The 20,891-nt window shown below is 44.0% G+C and overlaps 1 protein-coding gene across 1 annotated transcript in view; it reads right to left on the bottom strand.

Moving 5' to 3' along the window:
* DNTT (DNA nucleotidylexotransferase) overlaps positions 1–8,823 on the bottom strand; it is a 174,782-nt gene extending 165,959 nt beyond the window's left edge. The window contains exon 1 of the mRNA XM_084841922.1: positions 8,621–8,823. Within this exon, the coding sequence (XP_084698048.1) occupies positions 8,621–8,823 (203 nt within the window). The remainder of the gene's footprint in view (positions 1–8,620) is intronic.
* Positions 8,824–20,891: the final 12,068 nt, after the last annotated feature.

Genomic DNA, 20,891 nt, shown 5'->3' with positions numbered 1-20,891 from the left:
TCATTCATAGCCCACAATGGAAGTCTTCCTGGAGTGACTCGGCTCTGGCTTAACTCAAGGCTTGCCTCGCTTTTCTCTCTCCATAATGGATTTGGACCACAACTTCAAATCAGCATGTACAACTCCTCTCTCCCTTGTGCTTCCTGGGAGGAGCCAGGAAGTAGTTGATGGCAACACCCTCTGCTTCTGGCTTGAGGAGAAAGAGGCCACAGCCTGGGAGAACTCTGCAGAAAAGCTTCTTGTTTAAATAAAACTTGGAGGTTTCTTTATCAAGCAGAGTCTGTTTGGTTCTGTGGGGACACAATCCACCAACTTTGAAACAACTTGGGCCTCTCTGCCCTTTACAGTTTCCAGCTCCAAGACTCTGTGATGTTAATACAGATCCAGATCAGATATTTGACTCAGGGGCTGCTTTTTGAAATAATAGAGTTACCGAGGTGGAGAAGCTACACCCAGGAGAATGATAATTTCTAGGAAACTTGTGAAGGTACATGAGCCCTTCCAGCTAACAGAACTGCAGTCCTCTATATCCTTGCGTGTCCACTCCATTCCTGCACAGTTCACAGCCCCTCCTGATCCCAGGCCCAAGACTTTCCCCATTACCCTAACCTTTCCTTGGTCCCTCCTTTTTCCAACTCCACACCTCCACCAGCCATTGCTTCTTCACATTGCCAACAGATCCTGCTGTCTTCAGCAACTACCATTTGGCCAGCATTCTTGTTTTGTCTGCTACCCTCGTCCCCATCAATATTAAACAACTTCCTAGGCCCTGTTTGAACTTCTTTTTAACAAGACAAACACGCTTTTAGGCCTCTCCTTTCCTCAAGTCTCCATTTATTTTATATGGGTACAGTCTGTTTCTTTTATTTATTTTTTTTAGTGCTATTTCTTTTCTTTTAATTGTTGTGTGTAGGGAAGGACGGACTCACCTCCATCCGCACCACCGCCTGTCTGCTGCATCCCCACTGGCCAGCTGGCCCTGCTTGCCATGTAAACCACCGCGCAGTCCGTGGGTGCCTGTCAAGCACCCAGCAGCCGCCCATCCCCTCAGCGAGCTGCCATTTTTTGACACGGAACAGGTGGCCGCTGGGCACTTATGGACTGCACAGCTTCTTGACCAGTGGGTCCAGTAAGCACAGCAGCTCAACCAGCTGGTCCAGGAGGCTGAGCAAGAGGGAGTCCGCCCGACTCCACATACCCCCCTCAGACTCCAACACCTACTTGTATGTTTATTGGTGCGTTTTAATGGATCTGTTTTTATGTTATGTTTTAATTAAGATTTTGTTTTTAATCTGTATTTTGTTATTGTTAACCACCTTGAGTGCCACTTGGGGTGGAAAAGCAAGATATCAATCAATCAATCAATCAATTAGATAAATACATTTTAACTCAGACCTCTGTATTCTCCATTTATGTTAAGATTCTGCTTATTGCAATCTGTTCACTTTCCCATCCTACCTCCTGATTACCTACACATAGAGCCAGTGTGGCATAGTGGCTAGAGTGTTGGACTGGGAGCTGGGAGATCCGGGTTCTAGTCCCCACTCAGCCATGGAAGCTCACTGGGTGACTTTGGGCCAGTCACAGACTCTCAGCCCAACCTACCTCACAGGGTTGTTGTTGCGAGGATAAAAGGGAGAGGAGGAGGATCATGTAAGCTGCCTTGCGTTCCTTGCAAGAGGAAAAAAAGCGGGATATAAATGCAATAAATAAATAAATAAATAAATAAACAAACAAACAAATAAACAATGGCCTGATTCACACATCATGATAAGCCACACTGAAAACAAGGCACAGTGGGCTGGTTAATCACTCACTATGCCGCAATGCTGCTGACAGACGATCAGGCGCTCGCCAGCTTGCCATGGTTTGTTTTCCCCTTCATCCTCCCACCCATTCACTGAGTATATCCCAGGGGCCTTTGCGGCACAACTCCTCTATACTCCTGCTGTGATGAGAGTCTCCCCCCTCCTTTCTTGCCTTACGAAGCATCTGCATTGACATATATATGCCATATCTTTGGAATGGAGTAGGGGGCTTATCTTTCTTTTTAGGACAAGGTGGCTGAGGGTTTTATTTATTTTCTTTCTTTAATACTTTTTATCAAAAGCCTCCTTGGCTCCTCCTCACAGCCAGGGACAAGCAACATTCCTCTTCCTAGCCCATCTATGTGTGTATGTGTGATTGACTTATCTCTGGGTAAGTATGCCCAACCCCAATTTCGGACCATGGTGATTTGGGAGGGGGATTTAAGCTTTCCCGTTTTAACGCTACCCCCCCCCAGGGAATGGTTAAAAAAGGGGGAGGGAATTGCATTTTTTTCCTTTTTTTAACATCCCCCCCCCCCATGTGTGTGTGTGGGTGAGGGATTTCAGCATGAAAACAGGAGGGGGGAAAGAGGGGGGAAATCCCTTCCCCTTGAATTGCCATAGTCCCAAATTGGGGGCACACATGCTTACCCAGAGGTAAGTCAATCACACACACATGCATAGCTGTGCTAACTCAGCTCACAAGGGAATAAAGCCAGTTGCTGTCAAATGAAGCACCACGCTAGAGAAGAAGTGAGGTGGAGGAGGAAGGGTGGAGGGGACTGTGAGAAGCAGACCGGGTTTTGCCACTCTTGCCAGGTGGCTCTTTACTCCTTTCCAACAAAACATACATAATCCACTCTGTCAGGTTCAGACATCACAACAAGCTACCTTGAAAATACGCCACCCTGAACAGCCCAAAAACAAGGCATAGGTTATGTTTGCACATCACGCTAAGCCACCCTGAGAAGAGGTCATGGTGGGTGAGTGGCTTGTCCCTGACTCCCAACAGACTATTGCCCACTCGGCGGCTTCCCATGACTTGTTTCTCCCTCAGTCCTCCAGGCTGCTGCCAGAACACATCCCAGGGTCCTTTGTGGCAGAAATCCTCATTTCCTCATTCCATATGTCAACACCTTTTCTGCAACTGGTCCCCCAGGTTGCCGGCTGATGAGGGAAACTCCCCCCTCCACCACATCAGATCACTATCGTGAAGACGCTTGGGGGGGGGGGAATGCTTGGGAACGCCTTCCCTCATTCATAAGGGATTGGAAAATTATTTCCATGTGGAGCAGGGGAAGTTTCTCTCCTCAGACAGCAACCCCAGCAGACCAATTGCAGAAAGGGAGCTAGCTTCCTTTCCTAGCAAACACCTTTTATTTTTAAAATTTGCTCCATGTTACACTGAAGTAAGCACACACACAGAGAGAGCACCTTCTTTCCTGCAGCCACCAGCTGCTTTTGTCATTTCCTTTCCACTGGTCTCCGCTGCTAGCTGTCAGATGTACATGAGGGGTACAGAGAAGTGAGCAGAATCGCAAAAAATATGCAAAATTTATGCATGGCAGGGCAGTGAAACGGAGGGGGAAATTGTGCAAATTTCATGGCAGAACAGTAGAACGGAAGGCGAAATTATGCAATATTCACGGCAGAGCAGTAGAACAGAGGGGAAATTTGTGCAAAATTCCTTGCCGTGGTGATTTGCTCCTGTGCACTTGTGCAGGAGTGAATTTTTAAAATAAATTGCGAAGACATTCAGGACACTCTCCAGTGTCCTTTCTTCAATATTTAGACGAAACCAAAAACAAAACCTGAGGCTGAGAAGGGATGAGGGAGAACGACAGCGCTATTAGCAAGATCACAAGGAGTGGCAGGGCTTATCACTGTTCTTGCCAGCCAGTTCTCTAGCCATTCCTGACAACCAAAAATTTCTCTGCCAATTTCAAATGTCATGCTAAGCCACTGTGAGACAACCCCACTACAAGCCATGGGTTCTCAGGGTGGCTTGTTTGCATAAAACTACCCATGATGGGAAAACCAATCCGGGTTCAGACATCACACTAAGCCATTCTGCGGTCACCCACAATAACAACCCACTGTAGCTTAGCATGGCCACCCCAATCAAGGGTTCTCACAGTGGCTTGTGTGTGGTTAGCAAACCACACTGAAATAACTGCACTGGTTTCAGATGTCACGACAAGCCACCCTGAAATAAACAAGGGTGACAACACACCATGGGTCGTCATGTCATGCGAACCATGGGTCGGTAGTTTCCCTACCTCTTTGGATATCTTCTATCTCAGCCTCACTTCCACAGTTCTTGCTGTCTTACAAAGCCAGTGTAAGGATGTAAACCCAGCCAAATTGAGTTCTTATTTCCCACAGAGATTGCCTATGAAGATTATAAGATATCTCACCAGCTCAACGAAAAAGTGCCATAGGGAGGCTTCACCACCACCACCATCTTAGAATCAGGGCTGAGTGATTAATGCTCTACCAGAAACCTTTTTGGCACAAAGGTGGGCTTTGGGGGCTGAAATGTTCCCCAACCCTCCCCACATCCTTAACATTTAATGGGGGCAAATGAAGCTAATTTTGACTGAGGGAATTGGCACTTAGTTAACAAGAAAAGAAAAACAACTGGTGCCAAAGTCTATTGGGGCTGTGGATATTATTAATTTAATTTTTACTGAAATATTTCTAGGCTGCATTTTAGGGCTAAGCCCTCACAAGGTGGCTTACATTAAAAACAACTATAAAATGTAATATATTTCAGTAAAAACAGCCAATTAAAAAAGTAGTCCCAAGCAATTCACAGGCCAGCAACACAACATTAGAAAATGGACTAAAATAACTGAAAGTGTCTAATCATCAGGGGTAGAAATCCTTTAAGATAAGTCAGCCTGAAATAAATGCATCTTCAGAGCCCTTTTAAATGCCTGTACTGATTGGGCCATGCTGATGTTGGAAGAGAATTTCTTAACCATGGGGCCAGCACTTTGACCTGGTTCTCACAATAAAAATTTAACCTGGTTCGCATGATCACAGCATGGTTAATAAGCTATGGTGGCTTGTTAACCACCCTGCATGTGCTAGTCATGTGCCAGTGAGAATAGCACAATTACCCTCAACAGCTCAGCTTGTCATGTCATGTGGACCTGGGCAGGGTGCCTTGCTGCCATTATTAAGAAGCCACCAAGAACCCATGGGCTGTTGCAGGGTTGTGGGGTGGCTTGTTAACCACAGCAACAAGCCACCCTGGCTGGATTCGCATGGCATGACAAGCTGTGCTGCCAAAGGTAGTTATGTTAATCCCCCGGTACAACCAGCACATGTACAACCAGCACATGTGAAGGGGGAAATAAGCCACCATGGCTTATTTCCCCAGCTGCGATTGTGCAAACAGGGCCTCTGTCTCTTGTGCCTGCCGCTCTGATCAATCTTATAGGAGGGCACACGAACAGGGTCTCTGAAGCTAATCTCCGGGTTGGGGGAAACTCATACAGGTGAAGGCTGTCATTCAGATAAGGTTTTTCAAGAGGCTTTTTGCTAGGTGCACTGACACCTGAGGGAAAAAAGTGTCTAATATCTCATGCACATCTCCAGGAAAGGTGTTCACGGGTATTTATTTACATGGACAGGTCCAGTCCTGAAATATCCTTGCTCTATTTCAAACTTAGTTTCAAAACATTCTGTCTCAAGCTTAGTCGGTGATTTAATTTTCTTTAACAGGTTCAATAGGGCATGTTCTGAAAGCTCCCTCATATAAGGCTGGCAGAAGCAGTGATCCTTGAGTTGCAGTTTAAATGCTTCTGTAACACACAGCAGCATTGCTATATTAAGATGTGGGAGTGCTCTTTCAACACTTTTTTTATTGAGACTCCCCAAATTAAGAAGGTTTATTTGCAGGAACAATATATTATGCACAGCTATATATTTTCCTCCAACCTCCATCATTTTGCTTTTTCAGCATTGGCCATTGAGTTGAAATTAACAGGTTTTAGTGAGGAATAAGTGGGCACTCCAGGGCTTTTGTGCATATAAGGACTACCCCATTGCTAATCCAGTGTGCTCTTTAACCAAACTAGGCTTTTCACCATTTACACAATTAGCAATAGCATGAATGGTGCTTTTTTAAAAAGGTGGATAGCAGGTGTGTGGGGGCTGAATATGGATCAGGGGGCTTCGTGCCTGATTCAGAGCAGTGGCAGAGGGCTTTTCCTGATACAGATTAGGCCTCTCGCACCTCCTTTTTGCATTGGAAGGAAAGCTTCCATTGGCATGGATGGAGCTTTCCTTCCAATGCAAATAGCAAGTTAAGAACACGAGAAGAGCCATTCTGAGTCAGACCAAAGGCCTGTTTAGTCCAGCATTCTGTTCCCACGGTGGCTGAACAGAATACCCATGGGAAGCCCACAGCAGGGACGCCACCAGGGTTGGACTGCAGGGCATAGGGCCATGGCCCTGTGCTCCAAGAGGGGCCCCAAATGACTCCACAGACAGGCAGCAATAGCAGCAGGGCAAGGTTTGGTACACAGTAAAAAAAAAAAAAAGCCCTGCTTCGGCCAGGCCAGGCTGCAGCCATTTTAAATCACAGTATTTTCCCAAGTATGAAAGTAGGAGCAAGTTGAACCATACAGCTTGCTACTTTTGAGGGTGTGCAGCCAGTGAGGAGTGGTGACTGGAGTGGTGAGAGACCTGCCCCAAATAGCAGAAATACCAGGGCAGCAAACAGCCAGGATGGTGAACCCCCTGAAAAGGTATCTTGCCCAAGGGCCCTACGTACCTGGCAGGACCATTGCCAACAAACAGGACATGAGGGAAATAGCGCCCCACCACCACCTGTGTTCCTCAGCAACTGGTACTGAGGGGCCTACTGCCTCCAATACTAAAGGTAATATATAGCCATCATGACTAGTAGCCATTGGTGCTTTATCCTCCATGGGCACTGCAGTTTAAGAAGGATATTGAGAAACTGGAACAAGTCGGGGGGGGGGGGTGTTGACAAAGATTGTGAGAGGCCTAGAGACCAGGTCCTGTGAGGAGAGGTTGAAAGAGTTGGGTATGTTTAGTCTGGAGAAGTGACAACTAAGAGGTGATACGATAGCCATCTGCAAATATTTGAAGGGTCATCACATAGATGATGGAGCCATTTTTTCTGCCATTGCTCCAGATGCTAGGACCCAAGCCAACAGGTTCAAGTTATAAGAAAGGGGATTTTGACTAAATGTCAGGATAAACTTCCTGATGGCACAAGCTGTTCAACAGTGGAACAGACTGCCTCAAAGAATGGTGGGCTTTCCTTCATTAGAAGTTTGTAAGTACTGGCCACCTATCAGGGGTGCTTTAGTAGTAGATTTCCTGCATGGGCAGATGGACCAGGTGACCTCTGAGAGCCTTCCAGCTCCATGATTCTTCAGGTGCTGGGGGCCTAATCCAAAACGGTTGAAGTCTTTCCCCCATTAGGATCCCAATCTGGATTGGTTCTTCCTACCCTGCCAAGCTATTATTTAGGCTGTACTGAGGGAGATGAGAGTGAGAAGCGAAGCTATTCCACCAGCCATGCTGAAAGACTTGATTGTTTTTTCCTTTCCCTCACCATTCCTTTTTCCTTGTGTGTCATGTCTGTTTAGATTGTAAGCCTGCAGGTGGGGACTGTCTTGTTTTACTGAATATCTATAATCTGCTCTGGGACCCTTTGGGGCTGAGGAACTGGATAAAAATACTTTCAATAAATAAACATATTGGGGCTGTTCACACAACACGCTCACCCACACAGTGGTTGAGTGTGGGTTGTTGTTGAACTGTGGCTTATTAATCATACAGTGCGGCTTGTTAACCATCCTGAACACCTAGCAACAAACCATGGTTTCTCAAGGTGGCTTTTTTGAGAAAAATAAGCCACAAGGCATGGTTAACAAGCCACCCTGCAGAAAATGTCCTGAGTTCAGACAACATGCTAACCAGGGGTTCAACAAACAGCCCACAGTTCCACAACAACCCACACTCAACCACTGAGTGTGGGTTACCATGTTGTGGGAACCCAGTCATTGTTTAATTTTAAAAAAAACTGTTCGTGAAATTGTTAATTGTGTGAATGGTGTCACATCACATTGAGCCCCTTTATGGGCAGTTCCATACATGCATCCCTTTGCACTTGTGGGGCTGCCTTCTCCTCTGAAGTAATTAGGTCAGCTCACTCACAGAGGACCTCCAATGTTAACTTGAGAATACCCATAGAGCTTTGAACTGTAGCACGGAAACCAGGGATACTGCAAAATTCATAGGGATGCCATTACGCTGAAAACTAGAAACCCACTTGATTTGCCAAAGAGGACTGTAAGATGAGGCGCAGGCGCTATGTTTCCTTGCAGCAGACCAGAATAGTAACGTAAACATATATGCAGAATGCATCTCCATTTAACTAAGATTGAACAGAATATTCAAACTGAATATTAATCTCCTTGAAGATATATAGGCTTAGTTAATACTATGCAACTAGAACGCTAACTGGAGTTTCACACCAGCAAATGTTGCCAAACAGCCCACTTATTTCTAGGCCAGGGTTATTATTCAAATTAAATCTCACTACTTGGTTATTTTCCTAACACGTTTCCAACTTTTTGAGGTGTAGAAAATATTTAGAGGACAGCTAGAGAATATCTGTTGACACATTCTAGCACTCTAAAGCTGTGACCCTATACATACTTACCTGGCCATACTTCTGAGTAGACATGCACAGGACTACGTACGTTTTTAAGCTCCAATTCTGCACACAAAAAATCTAAAGCACGATTGTTTCTTTTTCATACCTTAGCTCATTTTCTACCCTGAAGCCTTTTCTTCTTGCTAGATCCATCAGGAACATTCTCCTGGTCACTCCCATTTTCCTTTCCACAATAAAAATGATGATGTCATTGAACTGTATTTGGTAGCTGCTCAGAGGAGCTGAAGCTCGAATCTCTTTCGGCCGCTTCCTCCTGGGAATCAAGTCTGTAGTTCTGATCTTATTCATGACCCAACTGTACACTTTCTCTTGTTTGTTTAAACCTAAGCCTCACTCAGGAAAATATAAGCTTGCAGCTAGTCTGTCTGCCCAGCCAACAGGCTGTGTTTGATGTCACCATGCAGTGATGTCATCTTGCTCTTTTCTTCTTTCAAAGTCACAAACAGCTTTCTGATTGTGACTAATGTGGAGTAAACACATTAGTCACTTTTCAGACCCTTCATGATTCAAACAACTATTACAACTTTCTCTAGAGTCAGAAAGCAGAAAAGGTAATGCAGTTGTCACTTCCAATTCTATTTGAGAACTACCTGAGAACATAGTTAAGTAACTTCAGAGAACTTTGATTAAAGCTGATTAGCACCCCTCCCTCCTGCTTTCTCTACAATTCCTGCAATTGCCCTTCTGCTCTCAGATTCATGTGCTCAGAGAATGCAGGTTTGGAAAAATGCATTTGCTGCAATGAAGTTTAGTTCTATCTGCACACATTTTGCATTGCACTTTGCTGGATACCACTAGTCAATTCACAACCCGATAACAACCACACTTCACAAATGGCCTAATATCTACAGTCTCATGGTTTAGTATCCTTTTAATATTCTCAAATCACAACCAGTGTTATTTTAGTATACACTCCAACCAATCCCAAAGAAAAATGATCAGAACCTCCATTCCCTGTTATTTGAACATGCTTTCTTTGACCCAATATGATACAGCTTTATTTGTCAATACAGTGGCCCAGTTCGCACAATCAGCATGGCTTTAATAAGCCACGGGGGCTTGTTTAAGCCATGGCACATGCCAGCACATGCCAGGTGCCATTCACCTACTTCGCTGCCCAGGTTCAGGTTGTTGTGTCATCCAAACCTGGGCAGCACGGATTGCTGGAGGGAGAAACAACCTTCAAATAACTCATGGGCTGTTGTTGGGTTATTTGAGGGTTGTTTCCCCCTCCAACAAGCCATGCCACCCAGATTCAGACAACACATCAAGCTGTGCCCAGGCATGGTTATTCAAATCATGGCCAGCATGCACCATAGCTTAAACAAGGTCCCATGGCTTGTTTAAGCTGTGGTGATTGTGCGAACCAGGTCATTAAGTACTTTGTGCTACATCCTTGACAATTATCTCTCCTGGGCGCGTATATTCAGATCAAGATGGGAACAGTGAAGCCATCACATTCCCAATGCATTCACATGCTGAAAGGCCACACCAATATTACATTTGAATTTTAAAACAACAACAACAACATTCTCTCTTTACTGCCACTTGCAACGGGCATATAACCAGTTGAACAGTGGCTGGAAACATGCCAGCCTAAAGCGAAGCTGTTTCTACAGAGCTTCCAGTTATCTGAGTCACAGTACCATATGCAATATCGTACTCTTCGCCACCCATGATTAGTGAAATAAAACCATATTGGCCACAGAACTGTTTGCGGTAGAGTGTGTGACTTGGGCTTCCTTCAGACCTTTGTAAGTGCTTGAGAAATGTGTGCCACACAGAGGTGCGACAGAATACTCAAGTTCATTTAGAAAGAAATACCAGGACCCTATGGCGATAAAAGGCTTCCACAAATGACTGGAGCTTTGGATAACTGGTAACAAATAAGTTTGGCTGGATTGTGCGCATTGAGTTTTCATGCAGTAAACTGTAGAGAATTTGCCCTACATAGATATAGGTGGCATCTCTGCATCAGCCTAAAGTCCTGCATTTAAAACAGGGCTTTCTGCTTCCATTTTAAATGCAGGATCACAATTGACTCCCTTTACACGTGCTCCCTTTCCCCCCTCCCCTGCCCCCCTTCTCCCCGTATCTGAGTCTTCCATTATCTTTCACTGAGTTCACTCCTTTTCTTGCCACTTTTCCTCTTTTCACGGAGGAAACTGAAGTGGAACACAATGGGGTAATTTGATTGCTCATTATCCGCGATATATTTAAAAATGGAACAAAGGGCATTTAGTGCAGGAGATGCCTTGGAGGGTCACGGCATCATGTAAAGAGCCCGCAAACTTCCATGAGGAACCAATCTCAATCGCAGGATAAAAGCTCCATGTGAAGAACTCCAGGAACATGGGAAGCTGCCTAATACCACATCAGTCAACTTGTCTATCTAGTGTAGTATTGCACACCAGGGATGCTGAACCACTTTCAGCATGAGTGCCAAATTCCATTTTGGAGAAGCTTGGGGGGCACATTCCAGTGGTGGGCATGGCCAAAAGCAAAGGGTGGGGAAAAAAGACTAAAAATGTCAGCATATTTTATCTTAAAGCTCTTAATTTAAAGCATTTCAATCTTTTAGAATTGGGGGGGGGGAGACTGCAAAAGTTGGGAAACAACCAAATGATTGGTGGTTGGGGAAAAGGGTTGTGTGGCCATCTAGCAAAACCTGGAGGGCCAGATTGGGACCCCGGGTAGGCTGGATTATCTCTCCATGGTTCCTATCACCTGCTACCTGTCCCTTTTAAATGGAGAAGCCCAGGACTGCACCTGGGTCTGTCTGCAAGCTACAGATGTGCTCTGGCCCTTCCCCAAAGATACAGCCCTCTTCTCCCCACTCACATGTCTGGGGTTCGAACCCAGGCCCACTCACACTGAAAATAAGTATCCTGCCTCTTGACCAACAAACCTGACCCAGAGCCGTCATATAAAAAAAAGAAAGAGGGAGGGCGGGGCTGGGCTGGGGATGTTGGGGTGATGTTTACATACACTCTCTGCTCATAACACCTGAACAGGACTATTCTTCTGATAGAAATCCTTTGCATTGACCTCTCTAGGACTTCTTTTAGAAATGTATCAGTTTTTTAAGCTGTATCTGAAGTGTGCCAACTCACTTACAAGCTGTTGAGAAGGCCACGGAAAACATGGGTGCCCATATAGACTTTGGTGCACAAGGACCTGAGGATGTTCAATCCATATGTGTCAATATATTTATGGTTCCTTTCTCTCACAACCAAATTATGCAACACTGCATCTGCTAGAATTATCTATGAAGTCATGGCTCTAAGTATGTTTTACGTTTCTCTTATCTCTTCCAAGATGCAAAGAAATGCTGCATTTTCTCATTTCTCAGAATATCTTCATTGTCATTTGTGTAGCCCTTCTGTTATTTGTTTCTCTTATGAGACTTGCTGTTTCTTTGAGATCTGTTTTGTTTTTTTTTTAATTTACTGCTGAGCATTCCATCTGTCACTGTTGCTGGTTCTACCAAAGTTTAGAAGCATCAGCCACCGGTTCTTTTCTTTGAATAAAATCTCAGTGGAACAGGTTTAGAATAGAAGAACATGTGTTATATATGAGTATTTTTGGGATATTAATTTGAATAGCACAAAGCCATTCACATGCAAACAAATAAATATAACCAAGGTATAAGGACAGATAAATAAGATGTACTCTAAAGTTGCTTTCTGGATTTTCTTTCTTGCAGGGCGGGCGGGGAGGGGGCGCGTTAATTTACTATCACTTCAGGCATCTGTTCTCATTAGCACCAGGGAATGATTCTGCATTCATTACAGCTTGAAACTTCTGTTCATAATCCAACTCTGTCTGGGTAAAGTGTTAATTAGTTGTAGTTGCTGTCATTGTTAAGTTGGCAGCCCCTGGCTGCCACAAAATATTACCATTGCATCAGACTCTGTGGGTATGGATTCCACCAGGAACACACAAAGGATTTGCATGACTTATAGCTCTGATCAGAGGTATTGGACATGAATTGCTGCATCAGCAAATAGTCTCCCTGAAAAGCACACCATATGTATCTATTTCTGAAGACAATGTCTCCCAGCATTTTCTAGTGTACATTATGATAAAGTGTACACAGACGTTTAATTCAGGCAGTATGCTGTTAAAGGAACAGTGTGTTATCCTTCTACTTTAAAATGATTATTTATTTATTATTACATTTATATCCCACCTTTTTCCTTTTGCAAGGAACCCAAAGCAGCTTACATAGTCCTCTCCATTTTATCCTCACAACAACCCTGTGAGGTAGATTAGGCTGAGGATCAGTGACTGGGCCAAAGTCACCCAGTGAGTTTTATGGTCAAGTCAGGACTAGAACCTGGTTCTCCTGAGTCCCAGTCCAACACTCTAACCACTACACTACACTGGCTCTCAGAGGTGAGATAGCACTAGCAATGAGCAAATACTGCCAAATATATTCAGGAGCCTTTGCTTGAAGGATGTGCTTTCAACTCTATCTAGCCTTCTTTGGTGATCTCAATGTATAGATTGGCCAACAATTCTCAAAATAATGCTTATACAAAACCACTATTAGGGCATTCATGCTGGGCATTTTAATGTTAGAAATTAAAGGTATCCCTTAGGGTCGCCAAGTTCTTTTGGCACGACTCCCATGCCTCTAACAACTGCATAATAAGTAAAAATTTACACAGTGACATTTTTCCTAATCACTTTACCTGCGTGCTGGAGAAATGTTGACCTGCTAAGTTTCTATCTATTCTGCTGCTATTTAAGACACAGACACCTTGGTAAGGGAGCAGGGGAATGCAACCATATTTTTCTTGTATCCTAAATGTGTTGAGAGATGGTTGGAGATATTACAACAGCATGTAGAAATATAATGACAAGCCTATCTCAGGGAGTGTCTCTTCCCATAGGAATGTCCCCAAAGTTTAAGGTCACCCTGGGAACCTGTGCTTCAAGTGCCAACTTCTCTAAAAGCAAGATTGGCCTCTACAACAAGCAGAGCCTTTTTTAATGTAGCCCCAGAATTCTGAAATGTCATTCCATGGATTGTTAGATTACTTCCCTCTCTAAGAGAGCACGGAGGTGGGGGCAGGGGAGAGATTCTGTGGCAGAGCTACCACAACTGTCTAAGAAACTTAGAAACTTTCTTGTGACATGCTATCTTTGGGGTGGGGGGTCTTACTTTTTTAAAAAAGTATGATGATGATAATGATGACGATGCCACTCCACATTTTTCCTTTCTTTTTCATAACCATTGCAGTAAATGTGAGAGAATTAACTATGCCAGCCCCAGGACTACTGTAGCTGAGGGCCCCTGTTGAGGGCATATTGGTGGAACAAGGAGGCATGGGATGCTGTGGATCTTTGGCCACTCCCAACACACCCCATTTCCTCACCACCACCACCGAATTTTTTGCAAGCATACTGGGAATGCTGCAGCATAAGTGCCACCCCAGCCGTGGGCCACCCTCTCCACCAGGAGGGTGGCACTTACACCACATCCAACAGCGACTTTAGAATTGGACCTAAATGTCATTTTTGGTGAACAAGTGAAGGCCATTCTGTCGCATTTCTGCCTTTGGGGGGAGGGAACAAAGAACTTTGTTCTTGTTGAGATTTTCAGTTGTTCTTACATACTTCTGCTGGTATTTGTAAATTGGTTTCTTGGCTTTTAAAAATTTAAATGTTGATTTTAATTGCTTTATATACTATTGTTTTAACTGTACACTGCTTTAGAAGCACAGTGCTGATAAGCAGCACATGCATTCCATTCCATAGATAAAATAAATAAATACGTACACACAACGATACTGCAGTTGAACCAGTGGAGTCTGCAAAAAGGACAATCTGCTCTAGAGCTCACATATCTGAATGCCACCACTTTGCCTAACCCATTTTAATGTATTTTAATGAAGCAAGGAGATGTAAGGCAACAAAGCAGCGTAGGTACTGACTAATGACATTCTAATTAGGGATGTATGGACTGTGTAAAATCCACTCTGTCCGTGTTTCACAGATTGTCAGGTGCCTTTTGTTCCATCGTCCACTCACTGGTGGATGCGAACTTTGGGGGGGGGGTCGTGCAGAAAAATACGTAAATAATTACGTAAGTATTTACTAAGTATTTTCATAATTTACCTTAGTACATAACATCTAGCGTATTGTCCCCCATTCCATTCGACGTTTCCTCAGCAGAAACGTACGTATTTTCTTACAAATTTATATGCGTACATTTCGGGAAAGTAAAAAAATCATCCGAAAGTCCACAGACACTGCGTGGCCTGAGGGGGTCGCTCCACAGCAGATTCCACAGGTTGGATTCTTAGAAATCCAAGCTCATTTTAGTCTGTCTTGAGTTGCTCCAGCATCCCTAATTCTTATCAACCAGCCCTCTAATTTCTGATGGTTGTCTACGTGTTGCCCATACGTTTTCTAAGACTGCTAGCTTCTGCACCAAATACAAATTCCAGGTCTGGCATCACAAGTCAGCATCATTGTGTGCATGCCAAGGCCTATCCCACAGCAGGATAGAGTTTTCCTTCTGACATCTTAAAACTATTCTTCTTCAGATTAATAGAGTGGTATGAGAACGAAGCCAAATAGTGACTGATTAGTGTATTATGTACCATCAGCAGTGGAAAAGATGCTAGACTTAATAAGGATAGATCCAAATTAATTAGCAAAAATTAATGAAACATTGAAGGAAAGTTGTATTTAAATGAGAAAAGGTAGGCCTTTTATATTAAAGAAAAATACTACATTGTTGTTTAAGTAATTCTTTTGAATCTACTCAGATTGGGATAATGGCATGTTTCCATAAAATGTATGATATTTCAAGGGGGGAAACAACCACAAAGTATGTCTCAGACCACTGTCTTTGTAATCCGTATTAGGAGCCTTTTTGGCTAAAGGACAGGATTAAAATGCTATAAATCAGGGGCAGGCAACATAAAATTTGTTTGGTTGTTTTGTTTTGTTTTTACTTAAAATGGTCAAATTTGGCTGAGAACAAGCTACATTTGTCCTACTTACTGCTCCATAGCAGTTTACCACTGAATTTCAGTGGCAACCCACTTATTTTTTTGCCTCCGCTGCCTAATTTGGCATTGTAGTGGCAAAAGGGGTGCAGCCTGTGGGGGGGGGGGTCCAAGAAGGCAAAAATGACCCCCAAACCTCCTGAAGTTTCCCCACCCCTGCTATAAATAAACAATAAAGTAATGTGAGGCCATTACCGTGTTCTCCATGTCTTCATCCTCAAATATTAGTATCTAGTTAATGTTAGGTTTATTCCTTTTGCTGTATGTTGCTCAGAAAGAAAGAAAAAAGGAAGTTTGTGGTTCATTGTACTCTTTGGTTACAAAGCAGAGGTACCCGGCTGTAGTTTAACTCCTGAGAGAGTTCCAACTGATGGGGTTTGCTTTGCACTGTGCATTAAAAATAAAGAGCAGAAACTGCAACAGCAAGGTTGAAAAAGATGCATGTAACTCTCTGCTTGCCTCAGAGAGAACCAAACAGGTGTTCAACGGTAAGATGAGATATGAGAGCTTTTCCTCCCAAGTGAAGGTTCAAAATCAATTAACTGCCTCCTTTATTCTGTAAATATGAACCACGAGACCCAAGAAAACTCTGGAAACACCAAAGGGACACAAAAGCTATCATCAGAGTTCTCAGAAAGTGATTGCTTAACTAGTATTGCAGTATACAGAATTCATTTATACTGCAATCCTATACATGTCAATTCAGAGGCCAGTCCCATTGACTTCAATGGGGTTTACTCCCAGGGAAATGAGTGTCAGATTACATCCTTAATGTAGAATTAACTGCAATGCAAAGACAGCATGTCACTACTGTGCTATTATGAGAGAGTGTTTAACTCAGCTTTTCCAGCTGGTTGTTTTTAGATCCCCCGTCACCCTAATCATAGCAACTGTCTCATGCAGCCCAAGCCTACAGGAAATAAGTGCCATTTCCTTCAATGGAACTTACTCCCATGCAAGTGTACCTAGGATTGCAGCCTAAAGGGACTCTCACATCATCTACATTTCCCAGTTGGTTTACAATCTTTCCATATTGCTTTGACAAATGTATATCCCATTTTTTTTATGACAAGTTCACAAAGCCAAGTGGCTTACAATGGCTGGATCTACACTTACCACTTTTTTTTGCTTCCAATGAGGTTTCACCACCCACCTTTCACACTACGCAGTACCCGCCTCAAATTGGAACCGGAATTTCCCACTTCCATGCTCCCGCTTTCAATACCCTAATAGCCTGGTATTCCCCCTTAATGTGCTCTGATTTTCCGCCTTTGCTACCGTATACGGTTGTAGTCCCCTCCCACACCTGTCCATATACGGCGATGTTTGTATTTCCCTCCTGTCCAGTCACAGCTCTCGACGGCCCCATATCTTCTTCCGGCTACTGATCACATAGCTTCCTCAGCAGCCCCCGTTTCCTCAGCAACAAGCAAAGGGCTGGATGTGCGTGCGCTTGTCTGATCTCGGAAGCTAAGCGGGGTCAGCCCTGGTCAGTAGTTGGATGGGCGACCGCCTGAGAATCAGGCTTCCTGCACTGAGCAGGGGGTTATTCTATCCCTTCAAATGAGATTAAGCTTTACCCCCTCCTATCCCCCGCTCCTGTGTTTTTTAAAAAATCAAGGTGTTATCCTCGCAGATTTTTTTTTTTTTCTAATTCAGGCATGATCTTCGAAGATTCGAAGTTGTGAAGCTTCACAACTTCGAATCTTTGAAGATCATGCCTGAATTAGAAAAAAAAACATTGCGGAGAAGCCCCAATTCTGCAAGGATAACGCCTTGATTTTTTTTTTAAAAAAAAAACAGGAGCGGGGGATAGGAGGGGGTAAAACTTAGTCTCATTTGAAGGGATACAACAACCCTGTGCTCAATGCAGGAAGCCTGATTCCCAGGCAGTCACCCATCCAACTAATGACCGGGTCCAACCCTGCTTAGCTTCTGAGATCAGACAAGCGCGCGCAGGAAAACAGCAGGAAAACAGCACAGCGCTAGAGTGTGAACCGAGCTCGCGCATTCGATGAAGCACTGCAATGGGGAAAATGGATGAGTGTGAATAATCACGTTTTAATATGAGAGCGTTTAACCCGACGGGACACCGAATTCATTGCGATGGCGGGCGCAATGTAGACCGGCCCGATATTTCAGGTTACAGTATACAATAAAATTCAGTTTAAAACATTAAAGTTAAAAATAAAAGCAAACACACAGAGCCACACAATGAGAGGACAGCATCACATGGGAAGCAACACTGTGTACTGCATGAGACTAAGCAGGTTTGCTCAGAAAAGTTCCACAGAGTTCAGTGGGAAATATCAAGTTTATTAACTGACCTTCCACCCATAATGTGCATAAGCTAATGTACAATCAACCAAAACCCGTACGACCAGCAAAAAAAAACATGATAAAAGCAATACTGAATAAGAGTACAGAAGATGACAACCAATGTATAATTCTATCAGTGGAGGCTGGTGGTGCCGATGTCACCGGGGCAGTGAATCTGCTCTGGGTTTCAGTCAGAACCAGTCAGAGCTCTATAGGAGCTATCCAAGGTGTCTCCACTGGGTTCTGTGAACTGTATAGCAAAATGAGGCTGCTGTATAATGAGTCGAAGGAATCGAAAGGTCCTTGTACAACCCTTCCCCACAAGCAAGGCCATTCACCCCTCAGAACAGTATATGCAATCCAGACTACAGTATACCACAAGAAGAGAGCAGGTGTGCTCCAGAAAGCTGCCTGCAAAAGCAATGTCGCTCACGAGGATTCAACCTCCAAACAAGTGAATTAAACCACACCACAGCACAAAAGCAAGAAAAAGGCAGGGAGCTGTAAATGAGAACCATATAAAAACAGACAAATCATCTTGCTGGATCAGAATGAGGGACAAAACAGGCATTACTTGAAATGTGTGTCTAGCAGCTATGTAGTCTTGATTTTTTTACTCTAGAGTAGGCATAGGGGTCCCAATCCAGATCTTAAAGGCCACCCTGTACACACACAGTTCCTGATCTAGATCCAGGGCCCTGCACCTAATTTGGAGTAAAAGTGGAAAACAGGATATAGCTGCTACCCCTAAGGGAGTCCTAAATTCCATCTCATCCAGCATTCCATTTCCAGCCAAAGTCTCTGAAGGAAAGCAGTGGGCAGGGGTGGCTGCTATGAGGAGGGGGATCTGCAAGGGCCCACTCACCACAGCTCTTTTCCTGAATGTTCAGTTTCCATTTTTTAAGTAATCTCTACACCTTTTACACACAGGGAGAAATGTGCTGGCACTCCTCTGCCCCATTACTCAGCAAGAAGACATCCTGTTCCCAATTGCTAGCATTCCAGTTCTGGCTAATCAGTGCAAAGGCATCAGAATGAGTCGACTGGCAAGGATGTAGACACTTGGCACTTAATAAATGGTGTCACTTTAATTGAAAAATGCAGATAAGTGGTCAGGGGCTGGCTCCAGAGGGTGGCACGGTTGGGCATTTGCCAAGGCCCCCAGACCAGGAGAGGGCCCACCACCCTAACAATGCTGTTGTTTCCAGTTTGCACAGAGTGTCCAAGAAAGTCAGGTGCAGCCAAAGACAATCCTCAGACTACATATCCTGCCTCTTCCAGGTTAGGGCTAGGGTGACCATGTATCCTCTTTTACAGAGGACAATCCTGTATTTGAAGAGCTTCCAGAGGACTGTCCTCTAATTTGAAAGTGTCCTCTGGCTGAAGGGCTGCCTGGCCCGAGTCCAGTTTAAAGGTAAAGAACCATCAGAAGGAAGCGCTGGGCCTTGAAGTTGCCCATCTGGGCCTTGAAGTTGCACCTGGGGCAAAGCACACAGGTCACCTGGTCACCATTTTCCACACTATGGGCATAACCAACAGGAAGCTTACACCCCTGTCAATTCTCTCACACACCACCAATTCTGTTGCCCAAGCAGCCCCCAACAGGGATTTAGTGCTTCTGGAGCAACCCAAAACAAGCAGAAATGCTCGTTTCCGGAAGGAGGCAGGTTGGCAGTGCTCGCATAAGAAACTTCCGCGAACCTGCCCCCTTACAGAAACAAGCATTTCCACTCATTTTGGGGGCTTCCCCTAGGAAGCGCTAAATCCCCCTTGCACAAGCAGTGGGGTCCACTTGCACAACAGAATTAGGGGACCACCACATGCAGAAGGAAATCAGCAGCATGGAAAGGAATCGGCAGGGGTGTAAGTGCCCCATTGGGTTCTGTCGTATGGTGACATGTACTGTATTTCTATTTCAATTATAATAATTCTTTCTAAATTTGGATATATACATATAAATTGGCATATGCAGATTATATGCAAATAGATGTCTTTTGTCCTCTCTTTTTGGCAATTTGTATATGGCCACCCTACTGAGTATACCATGCCCAATGGGCCCCAAAATGCTGGAACCAGCACTGTAAGGGATGTTTCACTTTTAAATCACCTTGTGGGTAGAGCATCTTGGTGGCAGGTCCGTGTTCTTTAAAATGTCTCATTCTACCTTAAGAAGTCCACTGTCATTGAAAACTGTGTGGACTGCTGCCTTCTGATAGATTTGCTGGCTTAGAATTTCACATATTCTCAGTTTAAATTGTTATTAATGTCCATCAAGAGAACAGCAGTTATTTATACCAGACAGCCCTATTTGTTTTGACTAGTGTAGTTATCAGCTGGAACCCTGCTTTCAAATCATTCAAACCAAAAAAAAAAGTCCATGCTGCTTTATAATTTAGAGGCAATTTGGTTCAGCTGTGTCTTACATATATTGCACCACTATAGATACACTAATAATTCATTATCGTTCTTTTCATTTGCTCTTGGCTGAAATATCATGGGACATACAAATAAACTGCCCTTGAAAATCTTGGCTGACACCAGCAGGAATTCAGTGTGCAGCTTGAACACTAAAATGAGACCAAACTTCTTCTCCAACTGGTAGAAATCAAGCTAAATGTGTACCTGTATTACACACACACACACACACACACACACACACACAACGAACCCAGAAATAATCACAACATATTTTAATATGATATTAGCCATATCATTTGCAGATGCATATGATGTTCATGTTAGAACTACATGGTACTGAAGAACATTAACATCAAGAGCTAAATTCCAAAAAGTACTGAATACTTTGTACTAAGTAATAGTGCCTGGTGTCTTATCACAACATAGCGAAGGTAGAAGTCTAGGCAGTAAACACTAGCTGGTAATCGTTCAAGTCTGCATTGTGTTTTATTATTAACCTAAACCCATATTTATTCAGGTATGGAGAGTAGAGACCCTAAAGGATCAAGTGCGCAGTTCGGGAGTTTGGGTGCTAATTGGTGGCAGGCAGTGCTG

Source organism: Heloderma suspectum, chromosome 3 (genome assembly GCF_057233095.1).
Source record: "Heloderma suspectum isolate Gila_16-S chromosome 3, 16-S_ref, whole genome shotgun sequence".
NCBI classification, from domain to species: domain Eukaryota; kingdom Metazoa; phylum Chordata; class Lepidosauria; order Squamata; family Helodermatidae; genus Heloderma; species Heloderma suspectum.
This window is presented reverse-complemented; position numbering and strand designations above follow the sequence as displayed.